Here is an 18,309-nt window from a genome sequence, read left to right on the forward strand (position 1 = left end):
GAGATTTTTTTTTACTTATCTTGGAAATTAATCGGAAATTAGTGACTTTTCCTACCATAATTATGAATATGAAGAATAAAGTCCTAGCTAGTCTACTGACGTATGCCATTTCAAACAATTGGTTCATTTTTTTGTCATTAATACTACGTTACCTATAAAATGAACTATCGTCATATACCAAATAACTGAAATAATAATTAACAAGTATTATGCCAACAAAACTAAGAGTTTTGATGTGTTGTAAACACCTTAAGATGTTTAGCATTAGTATTAACGCAAGTCTGTCTGTACATTAGGGCACCATTTGGGTCCTCGAACAGTCACTTTTTAGTAGACGTAAGAAAATCTAAGACACAAATCTGAAGTTTTTTACGAAATAATATGTCCTATTAAAATATAATTGAGTGAAATATTAAAATAAAATATGTTTCATGTAAATAACATAAAGTTGAAAATTCTTATTATAATTACACTGTTATATCAGAAAAGTAAGGGTATTAAAACAAATTAGTATCTTACATTTCTAATTAAGACCTGTAAGATTAGACAGTAAACACGGATAAAAAGTGTATCATTAAACATGTTTAAACATCTATATTTATTGTTTATACATTTAGAGTCGAACGTTCAGGGAGAAAAGTCATTAAAGAGGTTGTATTTTCTTAGTTAATTGATCTCATAACACAAACTAGTAAACAAAAATTACTAATGTTGATTTTATCCATGATGACAATATAATATTTGATATACTACAGATAAAAGAGTTAAATAAAAGACATAATACGTTTTTTTTTTGTTTATTCAGGACTAGAAATAAACAAATCTTTGGAAACATAACAAGAAAAAGAAGCAATGGTTAAATTTTATGAGTATAATAAACATCTTCTTTATTTTTCCATACGATCTTTGGTGTTTTCAATCTATTTTAGAAATGTACAGAACTAATTATATGATTTTCTTAATTAAATTAAAATTAATTTTACTGCGACTTTTGTTAATTACATTGTATATGAATATATATTAGTATGAACTAAATCTCATAATCTAGATGCTATAACACTTTAAATTTACGTGATTTTAAAACAATAATATAGTGTTAAACATAAAATTAACGTGAAAGGCGCAACTTCTATCGTGTGACCTGCAAACAAATTAGACACCCATTAAGTACGTGAAATTGCTTTTACACGATAAAAATGGCGGATGTATTACAATACTCAAACGATAGTTTAGAAATCATTAAACATATAAAATCAATAACAGATAGAGAAGTTGAAAATTTGATTTGCTTAATTCGTCTCAATAGTTTGTTATAGTTTTAAGATATATTTTTAAAACTATAATTAGTATGCTTCTTATGAAAACATATAAAAAAAAAATGTATTGTGATGAATATTTCAGTCATTTTTTATATTTCATATATTACCTTTGTCGTTTCCGGAATGTGGACTCAACGAATGGCTATGCTCATTTGTATTTATGTTCGGATCTGTTGTAAAAGAGCATAAATTAATTTTTATTACTAAAATCGGAAAAACAGATGTATATGAAATATTTCATACATCTTATTTGTATTTCATATTTTTTAAGATAATGAAAGATTTTTTAGCATACATTCGTTATATTTTCACTTTCTATCACATATATCGCTTGTATAAGAATGTTCTCAATGTCATGAAATTCACTGTGATCTGCGAAATCTGTGTTATTTTGCCTCTTGACATTGATTAACATAATCATGGTTTATGAGAATATAATTTTAAAAGTTTCGGTAAAGTAATAAGACTATAATAAGTAAATAGCATTTGTATAACCATAAAGGTCCTGTAGCTTACCCTTAATTATGGATACATTCCATCAAAATATTGTTATTTATTCTGCTTGAAAACATTTATATTTCAAATCTCTATGGACTTGAAGGGAATCTGATATTTAACAGATTATGAATAGAGTTATGATATAGAGAATGTTACCGCAGTTCAAAATGTAATTACTTGAATTTATAATACATAATTTAATATATGACAGTACGGACATAATCTACTCCTAATATTACTAAATATAAATGTAAGATTTACTCACTGCTATATTAATTTCACGTTTATCGTAAACAATTAAAAAAAAAAGAATATTTATTCTAAATGAAACTTATATTTTTCGGATTACTTGGCGTATTTTTTTATTTTAAAAAACTACATCAACCGTGATCACGGTACCTGCAAAGTAACCGAAACGTCGGGAGTATGTTGTTTTTAAAATAATAAAATACGCGTATTATAATCCGAAAAATATATTTTCATTTAAAGAAATAGTCGCGAGAGTCTTATCTCATATTTGTTTCAGAGAAACATGTGATTTTTGAAATAGCGAATTGATAAAATAATTTGAATGTTATTGAGTATCGCAAAAAAAAAATATATCGAGTGTTTGTTAATTTTAAACACAAACAGTATTTTCAATCAACGTAAATGAGTTTTTAAATGAAAATATTTATTTATTACGCCCATTCAGAATTTCGTAAATCAGAAATATCATTTTTGATTGGTCTTTTATAATAGCCGTGGTGATCGGATAACATTGTTACAACCGGAATCACTTCAGATAATAACTCCACATAATTATTTCAGTCTCTTTGTTAAATGAAAATAAACGTTTAATTTGGTTTAAGCCGAGAATAATAATTTTTTGAATATTTCATCAACTAAATATTGCATTATTTACAGTAAATAAATGATAATTAAGATCAATTGAAGTATTTTAGGGAAATTTGTACTAGAAACCTTTTATTTTATTGAGGATTTACGTGACGAATGGTTATAATGGACTATTTTTAAAAAGACATGCTAGGCACATAAAAATGTATGCTTTTACGATTTTTATTTCAGCTAAATATTTTTCAGCGTTAATGTTGCCGTTGTAAAAGTTCTGCGAAAATTCGGCCATAGTATGGCACGAATTGTTATACAAACGTCAGACTATGTCGTCAGGTTATTCAACAATCTCAGTTTTCAATGTTGAAATAAACGGCGAATAGTATCATGACTAAGCGTTTATTATTTCTTCTGGAGAAGCATAAGAAGAAAAGAACCTGACTCGGTTAATAATGACAAAAAAAAGATATAATTTTTTCGATGGGTCCTACTTTTATTTGGACTTTTACGAATATTTGAAGTTAAACAATTATGAGAACATAGATTGTAAGAAACGAGCTTTTTAATTGCGTTTTCTTTTTAATAGTAATGTAATAAGAATATCTTAGTAGTGATTTTCAAACACAATTTTGCTCCTCTTACATGAAACATTTATAATTTCATATATTTTGATTGAGAAATCACAGAAAAATATTTAATCTACAAACGCATGATAGTAAATTTTACCTCTAAAAAATATATCCCTCTTTCTGCTGAAGTAGTTAGCGAGTGGAACTTGCATGTCACAGAGAATTTCAACTGTGGGCGGCAAAGAGTCGATCCTGACAACTGCACTTGTCAACGCTGTGTAGCGTCCCTCTATGATTTTGATAGAGGACTTTGAATTTAATAGTCTGAAAAAATAAAAATGTTTTATAGAAAACGATTTTTACATCATTTTGGAAATATCAAATATGTTATTTATTAAATTGATTTATTTATAAATAGTTATTACTCTCCGTTGATACTCATCAATTAAATGTAAAGTTATTAGTAGAGAATTTTTATAGTACATATTTTTATTTACAATTAGACTGTTAGAGTTTTCCCTGTATATTTGTCATTAGAACATCAATCACATCTTAGACTATAAACCAATTTACAGTAGTGGTTCTTAATTTTTTCCCATATATATTCGAATAGGTAACTTAATCCAGAAGCGTATAACCGCGGCGAACAGATAGTTTGGTTGTTAGTGAACTTCTGTGAAACATTTGAATTATTTAGTTCAGAATTTCAAAGTACTGAAAATACTGGTGGAGATATTACCAACGTTCACGTCAATAGTTATCCTGTATAATAAATGTAAATATTTTTTCAAATCACGTATCACCTTTAAAACTATAGGCCAATTTAAATACTATAAAGTGATATATCTTTTACATGATTTCACAAGAGGAGAAGATATTGTACAATGAGTTTACAATTAAACACTGATTTAAATTAAAGTATTCAAAGTTATTAAGAGTTTCCATCGTATTTAGGAGCCAACTTAATCAAACGTCAGTTAAAAAATATTATATTAACTCGTATGTTTTTTTTTAGATGAGAGGCGATTATGACTACGATATGGTATTAGCAATGAACGATTCCGGATAGAAAGTTTTGTACTAACGAATTGTTAGCGACGTATACAACCTGATCGTATTGAACAAGTACATCACATATACATATAAATTTTAATCATATAGAATTGTGTTTAAAAATATTTGCTCAAAGTTAACAAAAATACAATAACGGAAAATATTTATACTTCATATTTTATATTAATTGAAATTATATTTGTTGATAAGAGAAAAATATTATCATTGCGTTTATGTTAAATATTATTGTTCGAGAAAGTAATTATATAATAAGTATGCAAATGATTTATTCATACCTCCAGGGTTTATGTCGTGTTATTAGTAGCCGGGGAGTAATAACTGTCCAAAATACACATTAGTGGTTATATTGTTTAAATTATTAATTAGTTATTATTGTTTTGTTAAAATTATTAATTAGTTGTTATTTGGGTTTGTTTTAAATTAACTTGACATGTCACCCAGCGTCAATCGCAAATATAAATGTATATTTTTAAGTCGACGTTTATTGTTATAACAAATACATAGTGGTTTAAATTAAAAGAGATGTTAAAATACTTAAAGGTTATGATTTTATTTCATCACAGTTATGTGGAACAAGTAGATTAACGAAACCCCTCTATATCTTTCTTTTGAAGTAATAAAGACAATATTTACCGAATGTAATCTTAGACACCTGTCTGTTTTACATTACCATGTCCTTTTCTTTAAATTTGGGCAATATTTAGTATTAGTCAAGTGATACAAAGTATCTCTTGAGGAATTTTGTAAAACATTTAACTGAAGTATGTAATTGCCTTTCATGTAAAAGTGTACTACAATTACATTTTATTTAAAATCAGAGAATTATACTCGTATACATAAAATTCTTTAATTAAAAAGTACTCTGAAATTCGTAGATTCCAATAAATTGTAACACTGATTTCACTTTTGCTGTTTTCAGATTCCTGAAGAGGTTGTATTTCGTTTCTCATAGCTTCACATGTTAAGCGAAGAATCTACTTTTATAAATATACTGACGCAGGAATGACAGTGATTTATTTGTTTGAATTGATGTAATGAATATGCAAATAAAAGTACAATTTAAGGCTTTGTACAAGAAAGGTTAAGCCACAGCACTAAATCGGAGTATGACTATTATTTTTATAACTATCGTAGATAATATTCGTAATATTATTCTCTGAAAATTTTATCGATCTCGATCGTATATGTGTTAGTTAAAAATAGTAAAGAAACTATTATGCAATCATCATAATATAAAATTATATTTTTGTCCCATTTAAAACATAAAGTAATTTTCTAGTTTCGATTTTTCCGTTCGAAAAACTCTCTCTAAATGGTTTTGAAACGAAAACATCAAAAACATAAAGTTATTGGCTAAAAACCACTACTAGAATATAGTAAAAATTTAAATGAAACTAATATTTTTCGGATATACTACGTGTGCTTTCTTTTTAGTTAAAACTAGATACTCCCGACGTTTCGGTTACTTTTCAGCAACCGTGATCATGGGCAGACGAGATGTGAATGTCTGTCCGATACTTACCACATGTAAAGGGCGTTACGGACAGAATAGGCAACATCTTGAAAAATGTTTTGATCAAGACTATTTACAAACCACATAAGAAAGTGAGCCAATTCTTGAGACCTATCAAGAGTACCATTCCTTTGCAACAAGCGGGTGTATACAAATTCGATTGTGACTGTGGCTTATGCAACATTGGACAAGCAAAGAGGAACCTTGGTAAAAGGGTGCAGGAACAAATCTCAGACATCAAAAAAAGGCGTGCATCGAAGCCAGCAGTATGTGAACACACAATGGACAAACCAGGCCACTATATTCGATTTGATAAACCACAAATCCTCGCTTGTGAAGACAGGAACATACCGAGTTTAATCCGCGAGGCTATTGAAATTGAAAAAACATCCCAAGTTCAATAGAGAAGATGGCTGGAATCTATCCAACACCACCGCAACGCAACCGTAAGCCCATTTTGCAGGCATCCAGAGTGGTAGGCCACAAAATTAAGAAATCGATGGAGTTAGATGATAAATAAGATGATAAGTCGTAGTGGCCTGGAGGTTAAAGGCCCGCCTCTCACACGTGAGGGCGTCGGTTCGAAACCTGGCAAGTATCAATGTGATCTTTTCATATGTACTTTCTAAGAGTATTTAGACACCACTGACAGACGGTGGAAACATGGTGAGGAAACCTTGTCTTATAATTTCAAATTATAAGATAGAAATCGCTAACCCGTCTTGAGCAAGCGTGGTAATTAATACTCTAACCTTCTCCATGTGAGAAGGGGTCTTTGCTCAGCAGTGGGCTTCGATAGGCTGATGATGATGATGAGATGATAAATAACAGGACCAACTGACAGACATTCACATTACGTCTGCCCGTGATCACGGTTGCTGAAAAGTAACCGTAACGTTCGGAGTATGTAGTTTTAACCAAAAATAAAGCACACGTAGTATATCCGAAAAATATTAGTTTAATTGAATGAATAAAACTCGCGAAAGTCTTAGATCTCATTTTGTAGTAAAAATATTAAATTGTATGAACAGGATACATTTGACAAAATTAAATATTTAATTTATCCATAGCGAACAGTTACATTCTTAAAATGTGTACCGAATGTCTGTATTCATTATGAATTGATGGTAATTAATCAGTAAATGTGGGTAGATTTTAATTACGACTCATAATAATTTATTAAATTTGCTTACGGTGTATTAATTTTTCAACGTTTACCGAGAGCCGTAGTGTCTGGCTTGATAATAAGGTTTTTAGTTTGTTTTCCTCTTTAACATCTTTAAAATATGTTATATCGCTTAAAAGATTTAATTAAATTAAGATTTAATTGTCAAATTGTTATCTCGCAAATATTGTTAAGGTGGCGATTACTCATAAAATATAAACTAAAAACTTTAACTCTTAGACTAAATAAAGTTAAAATTTGTGTAGTCATAATATATCGGAGTATAAATTTAGTTGTGGGAAGGAGCATAGAAAATATTACGAAGGTTATAAAATTATGACATAAAATCTTACCTATTACCCGCTAATATAACTAGCTCTGGTCGTGGAAATACTCCTTCAACAGAACATATAATATTCAAATATCCATCACTAAGCCGATCTTGAATCATGTCGAATTTTGTTTCTGGAACTGAAAAACATTACTTGAGTACAGTCGTAATAATTTACTCGAATAATTATAATTTAATTGATGTATAAAATTTCAATACACAATTTAAAATACTTATATATATTATATGGTAATCAATGAATCGATTAATTATTCATGCATCGCTGCGTAATGAGGAAGCTAACCGAAAACCGGAAAATTTTATTTGCCTCGCAAATAAACCCAAGCGTTATGCAGAATCATTCGTAATAATTCTAGCAAAGCAAATAGTTGATTTACATTTAAGTTTGTATCAAAATTTTCGTTCAAGTTAGATAAATGTACGAGTGCTCTTCGATCTTAAATCAGATTAATCACATACTTCTGACTCATATACGAGTTTTTGTTTTCATTTATTAGAATTAAGAATTTTTGACTAGAAGATTTAAAAGAAATTAACAATAATAAGTAAAAAAAATGTCAAGTTATGATTTTGTGATATGGACTATGTAAAGTGTGAAAAGAGCGGTTTAATATGTATTGTGGTTGGTTGGTTAAAAATGGTGTACAGCTAAAGCAATAATAAATGATTTTTTTTATGAAAAATATCTTTCGTTTTTAATGAAATGCAAGAAAAAGGATCAAGGATTATGATATTAGTTTATATATTTTTAATTGTTTTACCAAGAAAAGTTTTTAAGAAATAATTATTATGTGTAGGTCTTGTCTGTAAGTCAATTAGAGTTAAAAATACCTAGCATTAAATTGCAGTATTGGTACAAGGTATATTTTAGGAACTGCGAAGTACGATCTGGGCACAAACTGTAATGGATGCCTACAAGCTAAACGTAGATCTTTGTTCACTGGATGTATCATGATTTAGACTTAGATTAAAATTGTAAATTTTAAACTAAATTGTTTTAAAAATACATATTGTTATTGTGTTTTGTCACTTAATTTGAATCCAACTTAATAATAAACAAAAAATGCGGGCTCCACAGAATGTAATATCTTCGTTTTTATTTCTTTAATGAAGTTATATGGACGGAAACTTTATTTATAAGAATCTTTAATTATATTACAAGTATTTAACAAATAAAAATCATTAATTCAGTATTTTTTACCAGTCACATCTAGTGTCATATGGAAGTGATCTGCTTTGCCTTCCTATCAAATATTGATGGATTTGATCGTTTAAGTTAACCTCTCATTTGTATTCCATTAGCTTTGGTTTCTCTACTTTGTTTTTGTTCAATTTCGTACACATACAAAAAACACTAACACGCAAAAGCGCTCTCCAGGGTTAAAGTGCTTTTATTGCAACGAATGACAGATTGAATGAATTGCATTCGTTCTGAAATTTACAATCTAACTTCAGATTTTTGTCAGTGTTTAGTAAACTTATATAAATTTAATTAAAGTATTTTTTTTTTATGTGAAAGGTGGAAAGCGAGCAGACGGCCTATTTGGTAGGCAGTAGCCACCGTCACCCATGGACAGGTCGAGCCAGCACATGTTCAAGTTCTAGTTACATGACTACAGCTAAGCTCTACCATTTATAAATAGTAATGAAAACAGTAATAATTTAAATATTCTTTTTTATTTGAAACGGTAACCAAATTAGCTATTTAGCAGTCTCGAGTCTTCCTGAATATATTCATAGTAAGCTTAAAGACGCACTATACTGTGAAAGATTATCGTACATTATAGAACCGCTTTGGAAGAGTTGGGAGCAAATGCATTTAAGGTAAAAGATTTTTGCATATTTAAAAATACTTATCGTCCTGCAGCAAAAAAGCTTTTAGGATAATTGAATATATTGTAAGGCTTACTATTGATATTAAAATTCTTTTGGTTGCTTGCTTGTTGCTTACTTTTTTTATATTTATATTATTTCAAACAATATTTGTAAGAGATTTGAGTCAAAATAATTATTAATTAAAGTTCTAATATAACTTGTAAGTAAGCTGTCATCGAGAATATTAAAAGATTTCATGGTGCATTTATAAGTTTTTTTAATATTTAAATTTTAATTTAATATCTTTAAAGTTAGCTACTCTCGTTTCAACTAATTCATTCAATTTTATTATAAATACTTAACAAGCGATACTTTATTTCAAATATCAAAAACCTTTTTAATGATTTTTAACAATTAATGGTCGTAGTTGAATAATCAAATGAGTATTGCAATATTATACATAGGCATTGTTGTTTCCAGACATTGAATGTATCGCTTGTTAACGCGTTACAGTCAAATGTGGTGCACAGGCAAAGTTGCACGAAGTAATTTCCGTTATGTCTAAGCTTAAAGCATATTGAACACAGTTATTACTGTAGCGTTCTATTTGTGAGCTCTGTACAATGTTCACCAAAATCTCTATAATTATAAACTATAACCAAGTTACGTATAAATGTAAATAAGTATATTTTAATTTGATTAATATTCGTTTATGTTGTGATCAGATAGAACGCCAAAACAAGACGTGTAACTACTTTTGCTTATCCGCCTTGTGCCAGTTATAAGTACGCTAAGAATGTGTTTTTGATAAAAATTACTTTATTTATAATGAAAGCCATACTATAAAAATTTTGTAATGCATGAACAATAAATGAGTATTAACTTACCAAATATAGTCATAGGTCTAGTACGCTCATCTTCCGAAAGGAAAGTCGACACAACGCAAGTGTAGTTTCCCGTCAGCTCTGTGCCAGGAGACAAAATCCGCAGCGCCCGATGTCGTGTGTACGGATTGTTTGATATTTTGTATGATAGATCAAGCTGAAAATAAAGTCAAATATAAAAGTTGGAATTGTTTTTTTTATCGCCGCAAGTACATTTTTCAATTCATTTCTTTGTATATTGTTTAACTGAAGATACGAGTATATTTATTAATGTTTATATTAATCTGTGAACTACAATACCTTATTTTTTAGTATTCCTAAAGCTTGAGGTTTTTGCGGTGGTATCCATTGGTATATGGGCTGTGATCTATCCATGTAAAACCACTTCACCACTAGCCCAGTCACGTTGTTAGTGATGTAGTCGCAATCTAATGTAATGGCGTCCTTGCTTCCGTATTGTAGAACCTCTGGCACACGTATGCTTATAATACGAACTGAATGAACACCTGAATAAAAACGTAAAAATTTAATTTATATAACACTAATAACTCTTATAAATTCTTAATAGCTTTTTTTGTGTCATCGGAAAAGATGATTACAAAAAATTTAAACGAAAGTCCATCTAGAAGTATTATAATTAATAAAAGTCCGATTGACAAAAAAATATTATTGGAAATCATTTAAGCATTAAATAATTCCATCTATTTAAGTGAAATTGAAAGCGCTCAATAAGAAAAAAGGAAATTCTCAACGGATAAAAATTTATTATAGAAAGGAAAAACAGAAAAATGTATCCAGAGTAAAACGCGACAAATCAAAAGACTGTAATAGATTATCAGTCCGCAGGGTATTTGCAAAGCCCTGACTTGAAGGTTTTAATAAATGTCGAGATATGTTTCCATTATATCTTGGTAACAGTGGTAATTCAAAGGAAGGTAAGTAGCGCCTACCAATAATATTTGTTTATCTTTTAAAGGTTTACTTTGAATCAAACTGGAAATACTTAGAGAATTTTTAGGAACATTCTTTTTCTGGTATAAAATAAAATATTTTTTGTTGATTTGGTTTAGAAAAAACTTGACAAGAACACAATGAGGAATATGATGTTTCATTATTTAGTACAAAAACAACTCGACCTTGGGCCTTGGAATTATAAATAATAAGTCATTGTTCTAGTTGAAGTTCAGATCCAAACAATAAGATAAATTTGATTCATATAGCTTTACTAGAATAAAATCTATGCCAAACATTGCGAGCATATTAAATTTGCTACCATTCTATCCAAGCCGGAGAACACGGGCATAAAGAGACATGTACTTCTGATGAAAATGAAACAAGTAATTATTGATAACGGCTTCACCCATAAAAGTATGTTCAATAATTTTGAACCATTAATAGAAATCTCGTGTTAACTTTTTAGCGATTTCTTCTTGTAATAATCTGTCAGTGAATTGTAAGTCGCGAAGTAGGGCATGACAGCGACGATCTCTATCAGGAATATTGTTATCGATACCAATACATTGCTTCGAGGCCTTATCAGTTTGAAATTGACTTTTCCGTGTCCTTGTAGTGACTTCTATTGTCGCGGTTTGATGCTAACTTAATTGTGGATAGTGTATATGATAATGGGAAATAATATTTTTTTGAATCCCACCTGCTTTTTACAAATTATATTATGTAATTTGATTATTATTTACTATTTTGTATCAAAAGTTTTGTGACAAACGAAATAGAAGACATTTTATGAATTAAATGGAGTTCAAAATAATCTTATTCCGCTAACTTTAGATATTGTAGTCATGGTTAGTAACTTAGATAATATACTTTATGTGAGAGAGCTACTCCGAGCCAGTACCCGCGCTTAGTTCCGCTGATTTAACTGCGCACTACTATCTATATTTTCCAGGACTGATTTTTGATTACTTTTATGTATCTTTGTAACTTTCGTTCGTTTATTCCTAATAAATAAACTTTTATCCTTAAACTCGTTTTGTTTCAAATATAAATGCAAGTAGATATCTCTAAAGATGGATAGATCTTGAAGTTATACTATGATTTATTGCTATGAATATTTTATTACACGCATGCATTGTATTTCCAAGAACTAACACATTTAAATATATCAAGGTTAATTATTTAAATGAAACTAGTATTATTCGGATTTACTACGCGGATTTTATTATTGACAGACATTCTGACCTCGTCTGCCCGTGATCATGGTTGCTGCAAAGTAACCGAAACGTCGGGATTATGTAGTTTTTAAATAATAAAATCCGCGTAGTAAATCCGAATAATACTAGTTTCATTTAAATGAATACTCGCGAAAATCTTAGATCTCATTAAGGTTAATTATTCTTTATAAAGATATATAACAAAACCCATATATAAGAAAAAAAATTAAGCCAGAAACTTCAAGTTATTTATAACCACAATAAAATACAAAATAGTATATTGCTTTAAAAAAATCGGGAGTATTGCACGGCACCTGCATGACGGTTCACTGACCACCCTCAGGAACAGAAAAAATAATAATACGTCCTGACTCTAAATAATAGTTGTACTGTAACTTACTCGAATAAACGGAAATGTTTGTTGCAGTTATTGTATTTTAAAATATGAATTTAAAGCGATATATATAATTGTTTTATATGAAAGACAAGACTTAGTCTAGGTTTAAAAAAACGGATTTGTATCAGTATGAAACCATTACTAAATCGTCAATCGACATCAATACAAAAAGAAATCGAAATACTTTAACATCTGTTGTAAACTTCTTTATTATTGAAATACAATACATCAATAAATAAAATAGTTATGCTTAAAACGCTCTAATCATAAATTCATAAGTATATTCTGTAATATAGCACGCTCTCAATTACTATATCAAAAAGACCCTTGCATGCTTAGCAAACAAAAGGATCACCGAGCGTTCACTTGTTAAAAAAAAAGGGACGGAATACTAATTATCATAATAAGAGTGAGCGAGACAAGATCTTAAGACATGTGTGGAATCGTAAGCGTAACGTCGGCGCGTGCGCAACGTTCCGCATCGGTAAAAAACCGTTACCTATGTGCAATATGTGAAGACGTTATATTATCTTACGTTTAGTTTTAAACTGCAGCTGTTTAACTTACTCTTTTGTACTGAATTCTTGATTTTTTTTTTTAATATTTAAACCTTATTTTTTTATATTTAAGAAAGTAAGAAATATTAAAGAATTTGCATTTTAATAGAGCATCGATAAACTATTCCTCCATGATTTTTAAACAGAAGCGTGTATATTTGAATTCCAACTCTCTAGAAAACGGAATTATATAAAAAATGAATTAAAAAGACGCGCGTGGTAGAGCGTACATCCTCTTCATTACAAGAACTTTGTATTAGTCACGAGACTGTGAGCATGTCTTACATCTAGACGCATGCTGGTTTAGCGTAACACTGAAACAAAGGAATTGAGATGCGCTTTCTTTAAGCCTTTGTGCATACATCTAGCTAAGGACTGAAAATCACACCTCAAGCACCAAGAAATGTCGGCGTTTATTTTGTTTTATGATCATTCTTTGTTATATAAATCTTAACCAAAATATTACAAAGACATAGACAGTCAAATACACTTAACTTTATTATAGATTTATATTCTTCCAAGTTATATCGCTTAAGTTTGGATAACAAAAACATTATTTGAAATATAACTCTCAGCTCTGTTTTATTTCTTAATTTTTTTTTGATAAAATGTTTCGTAATCAAAAATGGCACTACCTATTGTATAACAAAAACGTTGAAAGCCACAGAAGTATGCGATCAAAGTAATTTGACGTTAATAATTCAGCTCTCTGAATTTTTTAAATGACTGCGTACATTCGAAACTTTACTTTAGGAACCAAAAATCTCCTTGAACATTAATATCATATTAACTACTTTCATACAACTTCCACACATAATTATACCTCAGTAAACTTCATATTTGATGTTTACCAACGTCTTTATTAGATTTATACTTTTATATTAGTAGTAGCAAAATGATTTATTTATTAGTTATTTTGTTCTTATAAAGGTTTTTATAAGAACAAGTTTTACAAAAAAAAAAAATGAGACTGTTTCATAATCACAAACCACATTTTAATTATTGTGGATAGCAAAAACCTGTTGTGAAACTCAATAAAATTTGAAAATGTGCTATTACATTATTTTTAAATTTTGATTATAACAATATTTATTACTGACATTGAAAATATTCCATGATAAATTAATATACATCACAGTAGTACTTGAATTTTCAACAAGCTAAAACTAGTACCGAAGCATTTGATCTATAGTATAAGTGCAACGATGCGGAGGATTATAGTGTACACTTGAAATCGAGTATCTTCACAGTATTTGCAGCACGTATTCAGTACAATGCGAGTCAGGCGGAACGAAGGATAGGATCTTATTTCGTTCATGCGGCCCCGAATCATATCCGTTAGGTTGACAATAAAGCAATAAAACTACATTAATATATTATTTTAAAATTAAATAAGAAATGTCTGAACAAAAGTCTATTTTAGCCAGCGCTTTGCCTGTCATCAACACAAGTTTCTTCATTTTCTATTTAAATTCAGTTTATGCATAGTCTTACGGCGATGATGGAAGTTTTAAACAAGAATATTACGAAGACCTTATAATCCCGGACACCCGGGTCAGAATAGTTTAATTTAAAGACTGTCATACATAACGTTCCCATTAAAAAGAAGTTTGTGTTGCGACTGCATGAAAAATATTTTGGAGATGCTTCGTCATAACATAGATATAACATAGGTATAGTATGCACTGTATTCTGTATTATCTAAACATAATTATAAAAAAAATAAATTAATAAATGTTTAACATAACATAGAATGTCTTCACCGTCAGTATATAGTTATAAGTATTTATATAGTTATAATTCTTTAGAATTTATGTTTTTTTTTTTTGAACGTCAACTTTGATATATATTACTCGGCTTATTTCTTTCATACTTTTTTTCATCGCATAAATAATATTTTATGTTAGAGGAGAATTCATCATTTTCCATGTTAACTAAAATCATGAAATTCTTTTGGATATTTCATCTTGGTCATAGATTCGTGGGTGACAATGATTTATCATTTATGAAGATATTACGCACACTTGAACGGTTCGGCGGTTTAACGCGTCTGGAATCTGAAATTCAATTATTTTCGCAGACCCCGCACTCACCTCTGTATTTTTTGTAAAAAGAATTTAAGGTGATTTACTATATGGCTCGTATTTATGTGTAACATTCTAATTATGTGTCACATACGACGTGTAATAACTTTGAGGATATAAGATTACTGTAATTGCTTAGGAAAATTGTTTTTTTTTTTAAATAAGAATATAAAAGAGAACAGGCGCTCAGATAATAATTATTCTTTTTTTATCTTTTGTATATCCACATGTGATAAAATGGGAACCGCTTCCGTCGGGGCGACCGGTGCGCTATGTTTTATAAGGCTTCACAACCGATATCCGCATTACAAAACACATATCTCGTTGTTTTAATTAATTAATATTTTTAAGATAAACTACATATTTTTCTGATAAACGTTTAATTATTTAAGACAAATAAAATGAGACGTACAGCGTCGTTCGAGGTGTTAACCTGAAATGGGATTTATATTATATAGATTTAAGGATATATTAGGAGCTTGAGATTCGTTTTCGATCAATGTTCCATAACGTCCCAGAGTGTTCCATAATTGAAGTATTTCATATCTCCTTATTTTTGCGAGTATTTTTTTAAATATCTGACACCCTCCTATAATCTTAAAAATATTAGCGCATATTCATAGTGAATTTACATAGTGGTATGTGTTTATATAAGTAGACATTAAAAAAATTCAAACAAAAATACAAAGGTAAAAAAATAAGGATCATTTAATTATTTCTGATGTCAAATGTCTTAGAAGTTTTGCTTGTTTTTTTTTTAATGGTATACAAAATGAAATTTTGATCCTCGGTCCCTCAAGTTATAGGGAGGGGTTATGGAGGCAGTAAACAGAGATTAAAGTTGATGCTTAAAGATTAAATGGGACTTCATCATCACAATGAATTCCGTACGATCAACTTAAACAGGTGACTATATCAATGTTATAATGTATGAAATTACTCAATGAAGCTTTTCTTTAGGTGCTCAAACAGTACTAGGTTTGTTTATCCTTTTTAAATCTTGGATTGTAGGATAAAAGGAAAGCTTTTTTCTACATAGATTTCTACTATTTTTATGTAGACTCGGAAAAATCATTCTAATCTAACTTTTTAACAAAAAAATTAAAAGAGCATTGGATATGTTTTCAATTTTGTTTTCAGTGATTTTATTTTACATTCATTTGAAAAGCTAGTGGTAATCCCATAAAAGGCAATGATTGGTGCATCAATTAAGAGAGATCGCTAAGCGATTTTACACAGCAAAAACCCATTTTACACTTACGGAGATTTTACACTTTAAAACAATTTCACGATCAATTAATTTTATTTTTGTTGTAATTCCCGTCATCCATATATTTGAATGTAATTTTTGAAATAAAGAAGGTCAAATGAAGTTGATTGCAAAATATCCTTTCGTATTTTTACATAAATTCTTTTATTATTTAACTTTAAAAATGAGGTCATTAAACTAAAAATAATCAAATAGTAATAATATTATTTAAAGATTAATGCTCTTAACCTATTCATTTATTTATATGTCATAATTTTAATATTTCAAAGTCACACAAGCAATAAATAAATAATTATTTTTCGTCTGTTCTATTATCTATTCCACCTGATCCGTTAGACTCTGTCACAAACAGTCCAGCTCTCATCATTTAACTGTCAAACCGTTTTGACGCTCGAATATTTGAGTGTCAAAGTGACGTTGACTTTATCGCATTTAGACTATTCGATACGACAACAAATTTATTATTTATTTTTTATTTAGAAAAGTCGTGAGGTTTGACTAAGTTTTTAATACGAATATTATTGTAATTCAAATCTATGGATGAAATTTAATTACAATAGTAATATATATTTTTTTTTATAAAAATGAATATATCAATAACTTATGATAATACATATAACTAATGTTATAACTTAAGGTATGAACGGATAAAACAACAAACGAATTCAGAAACTACTCACATTGTAATAGGATCGTTAATTGTATAAACCACCACATAGTTAACTTAACACATTACAAGCACAAACTGACAAACTCACAGTCTAGTACGCATTAAACAATGCCAACGTGTGTGGGGTTTGAACCCGGGGTACAAACTAACCGCCAACGAGTACCGAACCGTAGCGGAAAGTTCTTTTTAATATTTACATCACCTGTTAGATGTGCTTCTGGCTTTACATTTGACTTAAAAAAACATGCATACTATATTTTTAACACATTTAATTTGATCATGCTATTAATAAACTTACAAATCGATTAGAATTATAGAAATAGGACAGCATAAATACAAAATAAAATGTTTATATTTTCAAATATATAATTCCAAAAATAGATATGATATAACGAATTAAAGATTGAATAAAACAAACATGAGGTACGAAAACATAATTCGTGTATAGGCAAAGGATTTTGTTGAACATAATTTTTAATACAGTTTTATATTAGAAACACGTATGCGATATCATATGAACTCGAAATTAATGATAACTGATAACCTATGTCTATACGAAGCGATAGTCAGGCGGATATGTAAGTCACCGTCCACAATAAATAAAATTATCTCGCTTAATTAATATTTATCGGCGAGGCGTCCGGTGCCATGTCCTTTTATTGAATCGACTTGTTACACTGATAAAGGCAACAAAAGATTCAAATTATATAATACAATATTAACCATTGTGTAATGGAAGTGTCAGTCGACGGTTTGGGAAGTTTATTATTGTTGTTGAATTAATTTTTATTGATCTTATTATTGGGCTATAAATTTTGTAACTATTTTTGTTACTTACCATCTCTTTCTACCTAATTGGCTTTATTTGAAATAATGTACGTCTAAAGTTTATGGAGGTCAGGGCTCTATGTAATAAATGGATTATCTCTGTTGTGTCCATATTATTTCATTAGGCCTGCTATCATATAACAAAAAATACCCTTAAAATTGCTAAAATTTTTATTGCGAAAATCGGCCAAAGCTGGCTTAATTCCTGTGTATGATCCGTAAGCCACTCAGAGTCAATTCAGCCGTCAATTTGCTACTGTTTACTCAGCTATGATTGATTGTGTTTTAATTTTATACTTTTTGTTCCAA

General features: G+C 29.2%; 1 protein-coding gene across 1 annotated transcript; it reads right to left on the reverse strand.

The window, feature by feature from the left end:
* Window positions 1–797: 797 nt before the first annotated feature.
* Window positions 798–17,338, reverse strand: LOC116766540 (uncharacterized). Its single transcript, XM_061522970.1, has 7 exons — window positions 17,183–17,338; window positions 10,324–10,529; window positions 10,027–10,180; window positions 7,326–7,443; window positions 3,378–3,544; window positions 1,427–1,489; window positions 798–1,141 (listed from the first exon to the last, which is right to left on the reverse strand). The coding sequence occupies exons 1-7, from the start codon at window positions 17,217–17,219 to the stop codon at window positions 1,068–1,070; spliced, it is 819 nt and encodes a 272-aa protein (XP_061378954.1). The 5' UTR covers window positions 17,220–17,338; the 3' UTR covers window positions 798–1,067.
* Window positions 17,339–18,309: the final 971 nt, after the last annotated feature.

This window comes from Danaus plexippus, chromosome 15 (assembly GCF_018135715.1).
Source record: "Danaus plexippus chromosome 15, MEX_DaPlex, whole genome shotgun sequence".
Classification (NCBI taxonomy): Eukaryota; Metazoa; Arthropoda; class Insecta; order Lepidoptera; family Nymphalidae; genus Danaus; species Danaus plexippus.